The sequence below is a fragment of the Chlamydotis macqueenii genome, chromosome 19 (genome assembly GCF_036417535.1).
Source record: "Chlamydotis macqueenii isolate bChlMac1 chromosome 19, bChlMac1.mat, whole genome shotgun sequence".
Taxonomy (NCBI): domain Eukaryota; kingdom Metazoa; phylum Chordata; class Aves; order Otidiformes; family Otididae; genus Chlamydotis; species Chlamydotis macqueenii.
The window spans coordinates 9,808,250-9,825,317 of NC_141574.1; the positions used below are offsets into that span (position 1 = coordinate 9,808,250).

The 17,068-nt window shown below is 49.2% G+C and overlaps 1 protein-coding gene and 1 long non-coding RNA gene across 7 annotated transcripts in view; one reads left to right on the forward strand and one right to left on the reverse strand.

Annotated features, from left to right (window-relative positions):
• Window positions 1-361: 361 nt before the first annotated feature.
• LOC147598381 (uncharacterized) lies at window positions 362-7,980 on the reverse strand. Its single transcript, XR_015260654.1, has 4 exons — window positions 7,806-7,980; window positions 1,860-1,912; window positions 1,719-1,770; window positions 362-1,559 (listed from the first exon to the last, which is right to left on the reverse strand). It is a non-coding gene; the product is annotated as an uncharacterized LOC147598381 (long non-coding RNA).
• Window positions 7,981-8,446: 466 nt separating this feature from the next.
• BAZ1B (bromodomain adjacent to zinc finger domain 1B) overlaps window positions 8,447-17,068 on the forward strand; it is a 51,042-nt gene continuing 42,420 nt past the window's right edge. For 5 of the 6 annotated variants that reach the window (XM_086763328.1, XM_086763329.1, XM_086763332.1 and 2 more), the window contains exons 1-2: window positions 8,447-8,703; window positions 15,076-15,192. In XM_086763328.1, coding sequence (XP_086619454.1) covers window positions 8,591-8,703; window positions 15,076-15,192 — 230 coding nt within the window. In that variant the 5' untranslated portion in view covers window positions 8,447-8,590. Of the gene's footprint in view, window positions 8,704-9,264; window positions 9,326-14,814; window positions 15,193-17,068 lie in introns of those variants that run through there. The other variant, XM_086763331.1, reaches the window with a different exon arrangement.

Genomic DNA, 17,068 nt, shown 5'->3' on the forward strand with positions numbered 1-17,068 from the left:
CCCCAGGTCTGCACCTGCCCCCCACAAATCCCAATCCCCTCCTCTTTTTGTTACAGTCCAGTTTTCTCCCTCCTCCCCACCCTCCCCTGCAGCCCAGGGAGGCAGGCATGAGCTGCAGGGAGTTTCAGCCCAAGTAGTTTAAGTCTGGCAAAACTACATGTAATGAAGCCAGGCTTTAGGGGAAGCACCACGCAATCCTTTTTCACCGGCTGTGGGCGGTCCGTGCTTTGAAAATAACTGCTACAGCACCTTATAGAAGTGATGGGAACTCCCAACAGACATTCTTAAACTTACCACTAGATTTACGGCATTAAATGGCTGTTCTAGTAGCAGCAGTAAATAAGAACAAGTGTGACCATAATAAAGCTTTAGGTACCTCAGCATTAGTTTTATGGTCTATACCTGTGTGCAGAAATTAGAAGACGCCTCCTTGGAACAGAAAAACTACGGAGGCATCAGCAGTGCTCCCAGAAAATTGTTTAGGACAGCCAGGTGCTCCCCTCCATCCCTGTTTGCTTGGCGCAGCAGGATGTGCGCAGGAAGCCGGGCAGCCCACTGGGCCCTGCGCCTGCCCACACACCAGGCAGGACGGGCAGGGCAGTTTCGGCAGCACCGCGGCAGGATGCAGGAACTGCCGGAGAGAGGAGGGTCAAGGCAGGGCATTTGCTGGGACAAAGCCAGGCAGAGGATGCACGGTGGGAGCAGACACAGAGGCTCCAATTGCCTGGACGCCCTTGGAGGTGATGGGGCTGAGATGAAGCCAAGCACGGCAGGACACCGATGTGCCTTTTCGTGTAGGAAGCACAAGCCCCAATTTAGCCCAAATGCAGAAGCCAGGTTAAAGACACCAAGTGTAGCAATGCAGTGGAAAGAGAGAGTGTCTAGCAGCCCTGCACAGCCTGCCAAAGAAGCCAGCGAAATACCCACTCTGTGGCTGAATTTCTCCTGTTAAGTGACCCTGTTAAGTCATTTCTTGCTGCACAACACAGCACTTGCACAGGAAAATAACACGAGATGAGCTTTGTGCTCCTCAGCACCCATGGCCGACTGAGGCCCAGCAGTCATGCATACACCCCGGCTCTCTCCAGCACCTTGGAAGAAGCATCCAGGGTGCAGCCAATTTCTACTGTCAGGAAATTACCTCCTCTTTCTAAGCATACTGCTGGATCCATCCACCACATCACGTGGGGAGAGAGGAAGTCAAATGCTTTTATTACTCCACCAGCAGAAACAATGTGATCCTTCTTCCAACAAAGCAATCTGGTAAATATATGATAATAATCTGGTAATTAAATCTACAATCTGGTAAATATTAAGTCCAAGATCCAGATACTCTCACGCTTGCTACAGAAATGAATGACCGTTGGCTCGGTTGCTCAGGAACAGAACTGGTTCCAGTTTGTACGCCCAGTCATGCCAAACCTCCTCAGGCAAACAGCACCCAGTGCAGGTGGGCAACGGTGGTGTGCGTGTGCCAGGCAGACAGCACGCGGAGAAGGCCAGGGGCTGGAAGAGTGACGTGGAAAAGTGGACTTCAGAGTGGACCGTAGCTCCCAGGGCTGGAGACAGGACAGAAAAAGGGACTGGAAAAGCCATGAAAATATCAAAATCGACCTAGTCCTTCTCCTGTTTCTCAATGAAGATATTTTCCACAGAGACACGAAGAAAAGTTGCATATTTCTATTTAAGGAGTGATAAAGTTTTCTGGTTATACATACTTGTGGGAACATGAAATTGACATCCTCTGATATCTCGGGTTACAGCTGAGGCCTGGGGACACAGCACGAGAAACAAGATGTGAAAAGCCAATGAGTGAGTACCCGCAGCAGTTTAAAACAGTAACACATCTGATTAATTACCTTCTGCACTGCGCCCCGGGAAGTCAGCGGTGAGCTACGTGCACTCCAGGGCCCTTTCACAGTGTTAGAGAGATGGGAAAAGGCCTTTGTACTCCTGAGAAGTGGGCTATAAGTGAGCACCACTGAACAGACCTCCATCAAACCGAAATGGGTTTTGGTTCATTCCGTCCAAAAAGAGAGTGCAAACTTTAATTAACTCAATAGCTGACAAGAGCTTGGAGACTGCAGATTAACGGTGCTGGCTGCAAAACCGCAGAGCATCAGCCGTACAAGTCAGCCTGCTGTGCTGAAGACTGGCAGGGAGCAAGAACAGCTGGGTAAGAAACTCCCCTGACCTCCCACTCATGTGCTAGTGCTAGGGGAACTCCTCACCACATCTGCAAAAAATGCCAAAGTTCAGAAAAAGCACCAGTCTGAGCTGCCCAGTACGTGACGGATGCCGGCCATGTCCAGCTGGCTCCTTGCACGGAGCTGCACCGTGGAGTTTGGGAATGGGAAGGGAAATGCAGTGAGCTCGAGGCAGCTGTAGGGCATCTCTCCTGGGAACTGCGAGTACAAATGGCACAAAATCTGCCTTTTTCCACATGCACAGCCTACGCAAGGCTGTAGCAAAGAACAATTTCTGCCATGCAATAGTCAGCACCACCCAAAGCCCTGAGCCTCTGGCAGCAGAAAATCAGCAACACAGGGATGTCACTCAGGGAGGACACCAGAACAAGCCTGCTCAGGGTCCCCAGGAACAGAGAACCAGAATGCAAGTCACTGACAACCCTAAATATGCTTCTGCATAACAAGCACTGCCACTTCTCCCCGCTAGCTTGCAGGTGACATAGCTGAGCCAGTATAAAGTCATCTCTGAGCAAGGGAGAACCCACATCACCTAGTAGGTGCCAGTTTCTCCAGTAAGGCACACAGATTCTTAGCACAACCAAAATGTGGGCCTTTTCAGGATTTACCTTCGCTATGGGCTTTGTGACCCTCAGATGACAAATCCCGTGTGGATGCAGAACATGTAACACTCAAGCGTCTTCACTGACAGCTCTTGTCCCAAATCCTGGATTCCCTTCCTTGTCCTCCCCTGGGCGCTGGACTGTTGGGACTGCCAGTGGCCCCATGTGCTGCCAGAGGACACATACTGGACAGATCTTCCTTCCCTTCTTTCTAACACAACTAGGGCACACCAAACAAAAAGCTGAAGTAAAAATGCCATGATGGGCAGAGAAGTCCTGCCAGATTAGAAGATGCAAAAACTAAAGCAGTAACTGGAGATGTAGGTCTGCCTCTATGTGCATTACGATCTGCTCTTGGATTCCGCAGGTGTTAAGGGACACTTCCGCGTGAAACATGAACCTGCCACGGTGCATTACTGCCCTCGTGGCCCTCCTGTGCATGACCAAAAAGCAAAATCTTTTGGCTTTTGTCAGGCCAAGAATGGCAACCTAGCGCCATTTCGACGGCACTGGTCCTCAGCAGGCTGTGCTATTTCAAGCCCCCGGCACAGCTGCTTCCCACCACAGACACCCAGGTCTGCATGGAGGACACGAGAAGGCAGTCCAGTACCACTCTATCACTAGGTCTTTTGTACAACCTGAAGGCAGAGGGTGTATATGTATTACTAATAAATAAAATTTATTTTCCACTCATTGCCTGGCACCTTCAAACACAATAACAGCTGAACTAAATCATATCAAGAGTCTGTTCAGCCCAGCGTCATCTCTGCGAGAGCTGCCTTGAGTCTCTAGAGAAGCGCAAGAACAGAGCAATGAGATGTTGTAATTTCCTTGAGAACTTTTGAGCCTACAAATACCTTCAGCTGAGGGATTCTCTGGGCTGGATGTGGTTTCTGTCCTCCCTTACCAGATATTAAACCAGTAGGAATGCTTTCTTGGCTATCACGGGCTTTCCTGCACATGACATCATTTATAGCAGCTCATAAATAGCAACGGATCTCCCATCGTCACCAGACTAGAGGGGGGGGGGGGCGGGCTGGCAAAGATCCTCCTGCTCTTCAGGGCTCTGTTTGACTCATGCTGCAGATTGCTGTCTGTAGCAGTATCGCATTGTGAGCAGCAAAGATTCTGGAGCTGAGAAGGCAAGGGGGAAGGTGTGGAGTCTGCTGTTATCCAGGGACCTGGAACCTATGGAGTGTGAAGTTGCAGCTACAGCAGCTTCCACATCCCCGGGCTGATACGACAGGATTTCCCCAGAACACCTGGCTCTGCTACATAAAGGTTCTCTGCCACTGCAGCTGATTTTAGAAACAGTGGTGGAATTACTGAGGTTGTGGACAGGTAGGATGCTCCTGATTCTCCCTGTTGTGATAACAGGAGTGAGTCTTTGTCCTAAGAGAAAAGTCAGGGATATCAAACATCATCCTAGAGGACAGGATGTTCTGTATACCTGGAAAGTGCTTTGGCTAGGCATGTGAAAGCACTTCAACCGGAAAAGGAAAATTCTTGATTACTAAGAATCTGTTTACTAATGAAAGAAATTGATGTTTTGGTAGGTAACTCAAATACAGAAAAAGAACAACAACAAGTTCTGCTTCTGCCTTGGCTTCAGGAATGTGAAGAGGCTGAAGACGGTCATTTTGCAAAGTGCATTGAAAATATATGAGAGCTGTCAGTGTGATTTCATAGGGGAATAAAACACAATTTCAAAGCTTTTGGGAGTGCATGAGGAGCTAAAACACCTGCTAAGCATACACTGCGGAGCACATACAGGAAACGGCGTGTCTTCATTTCAGCTACAGAAGCAGGGAACTGGCACCACAGGGATCAGAAGCACAACTGCCTTCCAGCAACAGAAACCAGACAGGCTCCCTGCAATGCAGCAAGACAGCTGGGTGCACTCTTGCACCTAGAGGGCTGCAAAAAACAGCCACGTCACAGCTCTAGAGACTTGATAACATCTACCAACACAAGGGGTTTGTAGCTCGAGGGGATATGTGTTCCTTGAACCCTGCACAGATGCCATCCACCACTTTAGGCATACTGTATGGGTGTGTATGAGGTGGTGCTGCCCTTGAAAAGGAGGGGACTTTCGGCTCCATGACCTTATCAGAGTTGCAATTGCTCTCACAAAGGAAATGGGCCCAGAACAAACCTTACTGCTTGAGCTGAGGGGCTGAGCACAGACAGACGCATACCCAGGAGATGTGAGTTAGCAGGGCACAGCCCTTCAGCACACATTTCCTCTTCTGCTTGAAAGTGTGTGCCGCGGGGCAGTGTCACTTCTTCAGCACAGAGGAAGGAGCTCAGCCTCCAGCAGAAGGTGCTCTGCAGTGGGGTTCATCAAGGCTGCAGGCAGGGCCAGAGCGCAGAAGTCTACAGAAGGAAATGCCTGGAGGAGATAAACATATCTATCAGATATTTTTTGCCAGCTAGAACATGAAGTGTTGAAGACAAACGTGTACCTACTGAAAAACTGGCTAAAGTGGAAACCAGCTTTCAATTAGAAACTAGGCTCTGCCAGCTGAGAGCAGCAGTCCCCAGCACCCTCACTCCCAGGGGACTTGTAGGGTCACTACCAAACCACAAAAATAAGAACCAAAGTCAACCTTAGAGCAGCAGCTGTGTAGAAACACCTTCCTAAATCTGTTCAGGCCAATAACCTCGCCAGCCTGCATGCTGCTGGAGTGAGGTCTCACTGGAGCCCTGGCTCACCACGTTAGATAAACTGAAGAGATTAGGTGGTTGATATTTTAAAAACAGCATTAACTGCACACCTCCAGCAGCATGGATGCACTGGCAAGGGGACATGCTCTGTGCACACCCGATATACAACTTTCACTGTTGATGAGTGATCAACCCCTTTACACCAGAAGACAATCTGCTCACAGCTGAGCAATGCGTTTGCCTTGTGTGTAACATCTGCTCGCTCTTGTATTTCCAGTAACTTGCTCAGAAACAAAGACTCCAGAAGCAAGAAGGGAATGCCTCTGTTGCCTGAAAGACAGGGAGATGGAGTCTGTCCCTGGGTCAGATAAGTGGAAAAGATAAGATAAATGGAAAAGAACAAGCTCCTTTCAGGTCTTGAGATTCACTTATTTTTCCTCTCTGCTCAGCTTCAGCTTTTTTAAAGCAAAGGGCAGTGTTTGGAAGCAGGTGCTTCATCTCCAGGGAAATTGCTAAGGGATGTCAGGCCTCTCCAGATCAGCTCTTGCACTCTGCACTGCACTGTCCTCAGGCCAGACGCTTGTCATCTCCTACTCTGCAGCCCAGGAGCGAGTTACAGAGAGAAAACACAGCAGCCATCGCAGGCAAAACCACCCCTGCGCACTGAAGCAGTAGGAGCAGCAGAGGCAGCCGCGGTGTGACAGCTACAGCAGCAAGAAGGAAGCCAGCAGACAGCAGGACAAGGTGATGATAGCCACGAGCGAGGGCTGCGGCGCTCGCTGGCTGCACTCAGCAGGTGACTGCAGCAGGGGAAACTGCGCAGATAGCCAGAAGGACGGCGTTGAATTATCCTGGCGGAATGACACAGGAGAGCTGCTTGGTGTTCAATGGTGTAATCCCTGGATTTAAACATGAATAGGTACAGGTCACCTAGGAAGGGATTTTCATATCCTCTGTCCACACCTAAATGCTGCAACATTTGGCAGACTTCCATTTTTGTTTCCGCCTGTCAGGTTTGCTCCTCTGCACTCATACCAGCCTGACCTCATTGCTCGTGGGCCGGGCAGCAAGAACGGGGCTCCAGAGATGAGAACACCAGTGCCGAACGAGCCTGTGCAAATACCACATCCAAACCAACTCCAGCTTGTATTTGGCTTTTTAACAGCCACATCACACTAACGGCCCCCAGCCATGCTGTCATCCTACACAGGCACTCAGACTTGCTTCCTCCTGTTATCTCCAGCCAAGGAACTTTCAGCTTCTAAGTTCCTTCAGCACTTACGTTTGTACTCTGCACTGTTTTGTTTCTTCTGAATGAAACTCCCCACAACTGTCCTGTACCTGACCCCTCACGGCCTCTCCCAACCGCATAAGGGGCATGATAAATTAACAGAATTAAGTTCTTCAAAAACAGTTCCTCATGTGCTGTTCTCCACCTTGATTCCCCCTCCAATAAACTGTCATCTCCTATTTAGCAAGGCCCTTACCTACCTCATCATTCCTACACCCCACTCTGAAAGTCAGGGAACTTTTCAGCCAACCAGATTAACTTTCAATGATGCAGCATCACACTTTACAGCATTTTTTTCCCCGCATTTTCCCTGTCCTTCCCACGTGCTTAGGAGAAAGAGACTTGGCTGATCAGGTGGCCAAACACCAAGCCAGTGAGACTGAGACTCTATTGGCAGGAGGAGGTGCAGAGCTTCTGTACTTCAGGGCCTGCTGAGAGCTCCAGCTGCTGGTGAACTCCCACGGAGCGGGTCCATCTCCTGTGCTGTCCCCGACGGCTGGCAGGGCAGAGAGGAGGGCACATTTGCTGTGCTCTCTCCAGTGCTAGATGAAGCCTTTGGGGTAAAGCAGTAACTCCTTCATGCAGTTATGCTTTTTTCAGTGGAGAGTCATAATGGGAGGATATAACGTTAATAGGCCAGCTTGTACAAAGGCTGTACTGAGCTTTACGGCTAGTTTGGGGAGTCGAATTTCTCACACAGAGCTCTCGTTTCCCAAAGGTGCTGCTTTTCACCCTGAAGCAGCCACAGCATGACTATACAGAGCAGATCAATTCCTCAGTGCCTCGAGGCACCAGCGATCCAGGATCACTAGAATATACTTAATACACTAGATTTTAAGTGAAAATTGCTTTCCTAATCACTGAGAAGGTGCACTGCTGGGCTTGTATTTTTTCTGTGACTGCTTCTGGCACGCACTGCTTAAGCTGTTGCTTCTTCATCCCTAGTAAACACTGCTGATACAAAAACTGCACATACACCGTTTCTTAAAAAGAAAAAAAAAAAAAAGAAAACCACAAAAGAACAAAACCACAACTTACAACTTTTTGTCTTTCCTCCTTTCACAGGAGCGCACCCACGGGGTACCCAGGCCCCCTGCCCCACTGCACCCGGTGCCCCGGGCGCTGCGTTTGCTGCGCCCCGGGGGAGCAGGAGGCGCCCCTCGGAGCACCGGGGCCGCTCAGACCCCCGCCCCAGGCCCAGCCCGCTGGAGCCGCCGCCTCGCCTCCCCGCGCAGCCGAGGCACCGGGACCGGGACCTCACTCCCCGAGGGGCGGCAGCCGACACACAGACGCAGGACCCGACCGACCGACCACGATCCCACAATGCCCCGCGCGCCTCTGCCCCTTTAAGAGGCGGTGGGCCGCATGAGCCGACCGCGGAGGACAAAGCCCGGCGCGCGGCCCCGCCGCGGTACCCGGATGGGCGGGGAGGTCGGGAGCGCGCCCCGATTGGCCGCCGCGGGGAGGGGGGCGGGCGGATAACGGGGACACAAAATGGAGTCGCGCTCGCTGCCGCTTACATAACGCGACCTCTCACCTCGCGCGCGGGGCAGGCCAGCTTTGCTGCGCCGGTGGGCGGGGCGAGGCGGCACGATTGGCGGGCCGGGCAGCCAATCGGAAGCCGGCAGTGTCGGCGGCCCGCCAGTAAGCTCCCGAGGCGGCGGGGGCGGCAGGTTCGGGTGCGCGCGGCGAGGCTCGGCCCGCCGCCCGCCCGGGGGGGGAGGGGAATCTCCCGCCATTTTTCAAGCCTCCCGCCCGGGTCCCGCCGCCGGGGTCGTCGCGCGGATCCGCCGGCTCCGGCCGGGCCCCCGCCTCGAACTGCCATGGCGCCGCTGCTGGGCCGCAAGCCCTTCCCGCTGGTCAAGCCGCTGCCGCCGGGGGAGCCGGGGGAGCGGTTCGTCATCCCCCACACGCAGGAGGCCTTCCGCACCCGCGAGTATCCGCTCGTTGCGGGGGGACGGGGACGGGGCTGGGGCGGCGGGGAGGGCTCCGGCGGCGCCGCTGTCACCTGCCGCGGCGGCCGCCCCGCAGGCCGGGCGCGAAACCGGCCTCCGCGGCGGCCCTGGCCCAGCGGCGGGGCAGAACAAAGCGGGGAGCGGGACGGTTCGGCTCCGCCGGTCCCTGGCGGGAAGGGCCCGGCCGGCGGCCACTGGGGCCCGGCCCAGGCAGGGAGCGCGGCCCGCGCTGCCCCCGGGCTCGGCCGGAGGGGAAGGGTTGCGTCCCGGGGAGCTTCGGGGCCGCTGTAAAGCGCGGCTGCGGGGAGGGGTGGAAGGCGAGGCGAGCAGGGCTGTGGCGGCGAGGCCGCGGGAGGAAACGGACGGGTTAACCCGTTAAGGCCGCCGGGAAGCGGGAGCTGGCCGCGTGTGCCGCGGGTACCGGCAGAGAGGGGCTGGTGAGTGCCATTAGCGTAAGACCGGTTCTCCGGGGGTTCGCAGTGCGAATCTGGGGGGGTGTATCCCGTCGGTGAGGGGTAGTGTTGAAACTAGGGACTCGCACAAGAAGGAGAATAAAACAGTGACAGGAGCAGCTCGCCGGTGGAGAGCCCAGGATTTCAGTCTGTGAGTATCTTCTTCTGGGCTGCTTTTGCATCAAAACTATTATTTTTCTTTGTTTTAATTATGCCATGACAGTCAGCATGTGACAGTCCTTGAGGCGCAGGGAGCAGAGGTGGGCCAGGCAAGTAACTGCCACAAGCAATGTGCAGCCACGAGGGCAGAGTCACTGTTCTGGCCCAGTGTAGGGCTGACGGGCAGGGCTCCTGAGCTGTAACCTGCAAACTGCTGCTTCAGGAGGCTCGTCTGTTGTCTGTGCTATAAGGATCAAAATCTGAGCAGTTGAGGATTGGAGGAAGGGCTGGAAGCGAGGTGGAAATGCATGAATGTAAGAATTTACGTTGGCGATCTTGGTGGCACAGAAGACAAAGGAACTCCAGAACTTATACAGACCCCTGTATTGGAGAGTGTCTTGTTACTTCTGTATGAAGAACAGCCAGTGAAAGCTCCTAGGAAGGATTAGGTAGCTTTTGAAGAGGAAATGTGTATCTGAGTGCAGATAGGCATTGCCAGTGTATTCAGCCCAATAAAATGAGATTGGGTAGAGTGTCAGATACTTGCTTTTTGCCAGAATTTTAAATTAAAGCATTCAGTCTGTGCCTCAAAAACCCGCTATTGTGATGTGTGCAAACTGAAAGTAGCTCAGTCATCCATCTGACCGGGCAGAGACCTGCTCCCTCTCGTTCCCTACAAGGAACGATCAGTGATCAAAAAGACAGAGTTTAATCCTAATTACTGCTTTTGTAAAAGAAGATGTGACTTTAAGGTTTTTCTACCTTGTAGGAACATCACAGAGCAGTTACGGGGCAACTTCTGAGAGCACCAGTCTGTTGGTATCGCTCTTGTGGAGTAGATGAAGACACTGCAGACACTTTGATGGAAAAAAAAAAAGGACTGTTTCTCATCCTCGGAGGGGATGGTGTTAGCTGCAGGGTCAGAAGGAAAGAGGAAAGAGATGCAAGCACTGAAGTTCTAGAGGGATGCTCTTCTCTTGAAGAAAGTACTGCATGGGATGCTGTGGGAGGTGGACAGCATAGCATGTTCTAGAAAATTCATCTTGGCGGGCAGACATCATGAAGCTAAAAAGAGAAACTAAGTGATGCTGGGCTTCTGTCTTGCTTTGTTGACTGCATATAATATAAGCTAGGCAAAAAGTGGAACAGAAAATTGCAAATGAGTCAGTAAGTTGAAAGGAGATGTTACCTAAGGAAGACTTGGAGGGTTGTTTGTTTTTGTTTTTTTTTTTGTCACTTCTGTTTATCCTAGATAGCACAGGGGAATGGCTTTTGTGGATGGGAACGGCCTGCAGAAGGGGCGTGCCAAGAGGAACCTGAGTCTTCTCCCAGAGCGATGCTCAGTCTCACTTGTGTTGAGGCCTGGCAGAATATGGTCCCTTGAACTTTTATTTTTCCACCTTGAAAAACTGTTGATCAGTTCTTCCCCTAAAGGGTGTGCAAGTTCTTACACTGCACAGCTACGGCAGGTATTTGAAAGACATTAAAAGTTCTTGGTTTTTTTTTTTTTTTTAGGATTTGCAGCTGTAGATTGGGTTGGACAGAAAATGGAGACTGGGGTATTGTATATGGGGAAAGAGGTCAGCCCTGTGGGTGTGTGTTAGGAAAGTGTCTGGAAGCAGTGGACAGATGGATGGCCTGGTCATCAGGGCTCAGGTGTTTGTTTGGGTCTGATATTTCTTTTTAGCTTTATGTGGTTTCCTTTTACTGCTAAATCTCCCCCAAATCTTTTAAGAGGAACCATGCTGCATAGAGCCCATTGTGCCCTGGCGAGGCCTTGGGCTTCTGGTGTCTGACTTGGAGAGAGCCTTGCTGATTGTGTGGGTGTGGGGATGGGTGGATCGCCAGGCCGTCGGAGATAGACTCATCTTTGCAGGAGCTCTGTGGGGTCTGCTCTGAGGTATGTGAGGTGTCAGGCAAATGATTTGCGTGTGGTACGGCCTTGTCTGGTTTGTGTCACCCCTGCACCTGGTCTGTGGCACGGGTACTGAGCGTTTGGTGCCTGCCAAACACCGAATTTGCTCCCTGGTGAGCAGGTCATCTCTTCCATGAGTGCATGGGACTGCTGCAGCTTGTGTTCTGCTATACTGGCTGCTGTTTGGAAAACCATGTTGCCAGCTCAGGAGAGATGCTCGGTTCAGAAAGCTGACCAGCTTGGACTGGCAGAAAGGGGCTCTTCTAGCCAAACTTTCCTTCAGCCATCAGTGTATGTTTTTTGGGAAGCTATGTTGCTTTCCTCCCCAGATAAAAGCTTGCTGTCTGTCTTTGGCTAGTGTTTCTGTATGGTGAGTGGAGAACATGAGGAATCAGGCTGGTTTTGGCATGTAAGGCTATCATTCACATCTTCACATGTGATATCAGCCAGTTGAACTCTGGCTGAAAGAGGGCAGCACCAAAGCACGGTCGTGTCGTGCTCTGCAGTTCTAGGAAAACTTTGCCACCTGCCCAGAGAGTAGTGTCTTGTAAGCATACTCACCTTCCTGCCAGGTTTGCCTTACACGAATAGAAGCAATTAAGATACTCTAAAGCTGTTTTGGCGTTGATAGTAGTTTCTGGGAGAGCATCAGTAACCCAGGAAGAAGTAAGCTTTGTGTCTGCTTAGTAGCCATCTTGTGCAGTGGCTATCTTGTTTACCTTTTAACATTTTTATTTAAGGGAGTCTCTTGTTTTTAATGTAACTTTATTTTCTGCCTTTGAACATTGTGATCTTGAGTGTGATGCAAACAGATGTGATGTATTAACTGTTATGTTACACAGTGAGTAGTCAGCTGTTTAATTAGCATGTGTGTTATTCATGGCTTTTTGGGGAACGTTGACAAGTAGGTGGTGTCCAGGGTCTTCTATTTATTGCTGTGTTGGGAATTTGTGGCAATGGCAGCTCCAGCTGTGCAGAGAGATGGGTTGGTTATGGCAGCCCAGTAAGCTCTCACTTGTAGTTCTGTATCGGACCTGCTGAACAGTCTGAAATTTCTTGGGTTTGTTTCCAGTCTGAGTGGAAAGGCCAGATAGCACATAAGTATGGAAAGTCTGAGCTATAGTAAACTTTGCAAAAACATCCTCCTGTGTTTTGGCTTTGTGCTGGCCCCAAGGTTTCAAAGCAGAACTTGGCTTGGGAGCTTATGGCAGGGCACAAAGGCAGGGTGGGCATGAGTCTCAAGCGCTGGTTAAGGAATGTGTCCAGGGGTCAGTGTTAGATGAGCTGGCCAGCTGTAGGTGGAATTAAATTGCATTTGAGAGGCAGAGCTGAGCTGGACAGGGAAATTGCTATATTTGCTGCTTTTAAATTCAGTGTTGATCTGAAAAATCGGAGTCCCGATATGGTGCGATTAAGCTTGTTCTCATAGGTGTGTACAAGGAGGGGAAAATTCTCATGGATCTTTATGTTGATATGGAAAATGGTGTTAGGAAAAAAACGTGTCTTTCAATTATTTTTCAACTGGAGATCAGCATTTATTTCCTCTCCTTGCTGGGAGGAAAGGAATCTCCTCACAGATCTATAGAGAAGAAGGTTTATAAATGTAGGAGGGAAGTAGGCCATAATTTTATTTCCCAGCTGTATCTCAAATATTTGCTTATAGTTAGGCTCCAAAGGTTTATGAAGGCAGTGTCCTGAACCCTGAAGAAGTGTGTCTTTCCTTTAGCACTTGTGTTACAGCAGCTGTGAGTCCTTCGTACCCAGGTGGTGTCAACAGATGTGCAGAAGGAAAGCCTAGGGGAGATAGAAGGTGGGGTTGCTGAGTGAAGCTGAAGACCACTGTTGCTTTTGTGTTTAGACTCTTGCCTACTGTAAGGATTGAATCTGCTTTTAACTCTTCTTTTTGTGGGCAAGGCATAGAAGGGAATAGTATTGAAGTGGCTGATTGCTGTGAGTACAAGGAGGACTCCTGGTTTCTTGTGTTGTTGGTTTGGGGATGGGGGAGGGTGTTTTGTTTTGGGTTTTTGTTTTTGTTTTGTTTTGGTTTTTTTTTTTCTTTCCTCCCTCCTAGCTCAGTATCACTACCAAAAATTGTTAAAATCACACTTGTGTTCTGGTCAGTGGTGGTGCAGATGAGTTCCTCTATAAGCTGTGGTTACTCCTTGCCCCTGCCCCACTGCAGGGATGGCACTTCCTGCCCCTGCCCTGTAGCACCTCTCATTTCTATGGAAACTTAAGCATCTTTGAAACCTCAGGGAGGGCTAAGAATTGACCAGAGGGCTCAAAACTTAGTGGGGTGATGACTTGTCAGATTGCTGTTCATCCACTGAAGAGCAGGAGACTCCACAAGCAGGGTAAGCTGGGGAATCGCAGGATTTCTCCTTGGTTTAAAAACCTGAATGCAGGCAGAGGGAATATGGTCAGCAGTGGCAGCCTCCTCTGGAGGTGGCTCTGTTCCTGGCTTATATTCTTGCATAGCACCAGTTGCTGTGAGATGCTTGTACATCAGTGTCTGCAGTGCAGCTTCTGTTCCTTGTCCGTGCTTTACCTTGGGGCTCTGAAGAAATGTCCAAGAATGGCTTTGTTGGAGTTGGCTTTGTTGGCTTCCTAACAGGAATCTTAAAATAAGATGCACTAAAATTTTTTTGAAAGACAAAGGGTCCAATGAGCGATTTGCTATGGCTGGTGGCTCTGACTTCCTGGGAGTGTGGAGCAACCTGCCTGTTCCCAGAGAGACTCTCGTAATTAGCGCTTGTGCTGCAGCGGCCTGAGCTGCTGTCGTTACGTATGCTTTTTACTCTGTGCTTGCTTTTCTGCTGAAGGAGAAGGAAAAGATGCTTTTCTTGCCTCTCGTAATTTCTCCACTTAAATTACCATCGGTAAGCATGTGGCAACTTAAGCAGGCTGCCACGGGGTAAATGGGTATGGATTTACACTGTGCTAGGTTTTCTGGTAATTGTGCCTGTACATGTTCTATCCATAGAAAGTATGAAGTAGCTTGTATCTATTTACACTGACAGTTAATTACCGCTTAGATGGAGTGGGTAGAGCGTAGCCACAGATGCTTATGACAGAGTAGCTGATGCTATAATTCGTAATGCTGTCTGCTCCATGGTGACTTGCCTGTGCACCCATTAATCCTAATGGCCAGAATAACTTAACCTTGAGGCTGGTTGTGATTCAGGAAGCAGGTGATGTTGTCGGTGAGAAAGATCCTCGTGTTGTGCTAACGGAGGAGGCTACTCTTGTTGGAAACAAACGGAAAAGTGGCCTTTCTAGTGATTTCAGTTTCAAAGCTTTTGGGTTTTTTTTTTTTCCTCGAAAGGTTACAGGTATACTGGGTAGACAGGTAACTTTCATCTAGAGTTTTTAACACCGCCCGAAGGCAGTAGTAGTAGTAGTTCCCCAGCAGTTATTGTCAGGCATTTAGCAGCAGTCCGTGCCGTGTCTCCTGCACGTGCCTATGATGTTGTTTGTGCTGTTTTCCAGTGAATCAGACTGGAAAAGATGAAAAGTAACTTAGCAATGCCATGAAATGTCCAGCCATATGTGTTCCCCTTGTGCAGTTCAGCTGAACTGACGGTGGTGTGGCACCTTCTGTATGCCAGTGCCGCACAGGATGGGCGTTTCAGCTGCAGGAAGCTCCAGTGCATCTTGATCTGAAAACCTGTCGGATTTAACACAGCATCTCTACGGTAGACACAGGGTCAAACTGTACTCAGCCTTTGTGCACCCCAATAGTAGGGGTTTAATTTAATTGTCTTGTGCTACTGTGGTTGTGCTCTCCACTGCATAAATCCTGTTTTCCTGAGCTGCCACTTCTCCAGAGAGTATGAAGCGCGTTTGGAGAGGTACAGCGAACGCATATGGACGTGCAAGAGCACAGGAAGCAGCCAGCTGACGCACAAAGAGGCCTGGGAGGAGGAGCAGGAAGTTGCTGAGCTGTAAGTACCAGTGAAAAAATTGGTATGTGCCTATCTTTAGGCATTGGGGCAGAAGAGTGGATTTGGGAATCATATGTGATTGCTAGTTTATGAGGTGAGGTAAGTAGCTTTTTACTGGCTTACTACAGTAGATCTGGGGATTCTGGAGTTGAAAGCAAATTAAGTTCAAATTTAATGCCGTCACTAATGCAGTTGAGTAATGTACTTATTTAGTGCTATATCTTGGTATTACTTGAACTAAAATAGTTCAGCATATGGTACATGGCATATTTTAAAACTCCTTGAGTAATGGGAATTTTTCAGAGGGAGAAAAATATATCTTGAAGGAGCTGAAGTAAAAGTACAGTAAAAAGAGGCTATTGAAGTATTTCACATCGGCCAGGTCTGTAGCTGTAATTTTTTTTTTTTTTTTCCCCCAGATCTGCATCAGAATCAGTTGTTTTACTAAAAAAACTGTAATTTTGGAGTGAGATTTTGGGATCTGCTCTGCTTGAAACAATAAAGAACAAAGGGAAAATGGCAAGAGTCTATTCAGACCTCCAGTATTCCTCCAGACTGCTGTGTCCCTGGCCTCCCCCTTGAGCACAGAGCACAGACCCCAAATCCTTGGTTGAGATCCAGTGTGACCCTTGCTGTAGAAGTGAATTTGCTGTAAGGGTGCAAGTCCTTGGCTCAACCAACATATATAATTTATTTTGTGATTACCAAATTGTAGGAATTACGCCAAACAAACAGCATGTTTCTGTGTTCTCTGAACTGCTGACTTGGACTTCTGCGGCTTGTTTTCTTAAACTGGGGAGGTTGTCAGCAGTGCTACCCAAGAGGTGACATTTTCTGCTGCCTCTCTTTCATGAAGAATTCGTGTTTCTGATTCATTGGCAGAAGAGTCTGTAGCCTTAGCTTAGCTTAGGTTAATCACATCCTTAAAGGCCACAAACAAGAAACCTGTTTGCTAATAGTCCTAATTTCTGTGAGAATTGATGTACTGCTGTCTTCAGTCCTTCCTCTCTCATGTTTCTGTTCCAGGGGAGGGTGCAGAGCTGGCTCTGTAAGCTTGTAATCCTGAGGCAAAAAAAGCAGTGGTCTAGTGTCGCTTACTTTTGGATAGCAGTGTTGGATTGGTTGGTCACTTCAGAAAACATTGAGAAATGTAAATCAAATATAAATGGAAGATTTCTCAATAACAAATTTAGTTATAGACTCTCTAAATGTGGGGGGAAGAAAGCCTCTGTGAAATGCGATTTTGGTCTTGTCTCTTTGAAACAGGATTAAAAGCTTCCCAGGCAGTCTGCTGGCTGCTTTCATACCTGACACACTAGTCTGAACAAAAAAAAGTTCGTTTAGGCAGTTTGCTAAAGGGCTGAATTTGTTCATGGCAGTTGTAGAACAGCAAATATAGCTGAGGATTGTCAGCAATAGATCCCTGCATCTGGGAAGTTAAAAGGGTTTTGGAAAAACTTGAGTATTTTGTTCCTCCTTACAGTAACTTGAAAGGGACTTTGCTTTTTAGCCAGAAAGCTGTATGAGATATATTTCTTAGTATGCTTATCGGCTAACTGACCTGATCTTTTAGAAAGGAAATCAGTCAGGTAAACTTGTAACAGTCCTTTATCTTCTTTGAATGAAAAAGTTTAAGATCATAACATGGTGAAACACACAAAATGTTTTTTTCTCTGGAAAGATAATTTGATTGCATAACCTTGCCTCTGTCATCTTTCCTGTGTTATCAGTCTGTAAGCCCAGAGAGTTTGTGAAGAAAGAAATGCTAAGTGTTCATAGGCATCGTGTTATTGTTGGAAGCAAAAAATTTAAAGTAACAAGCCCCAGAATAATGGTGTATATTTAACATCTAATAGGGAGACAGTAATAACTGGCA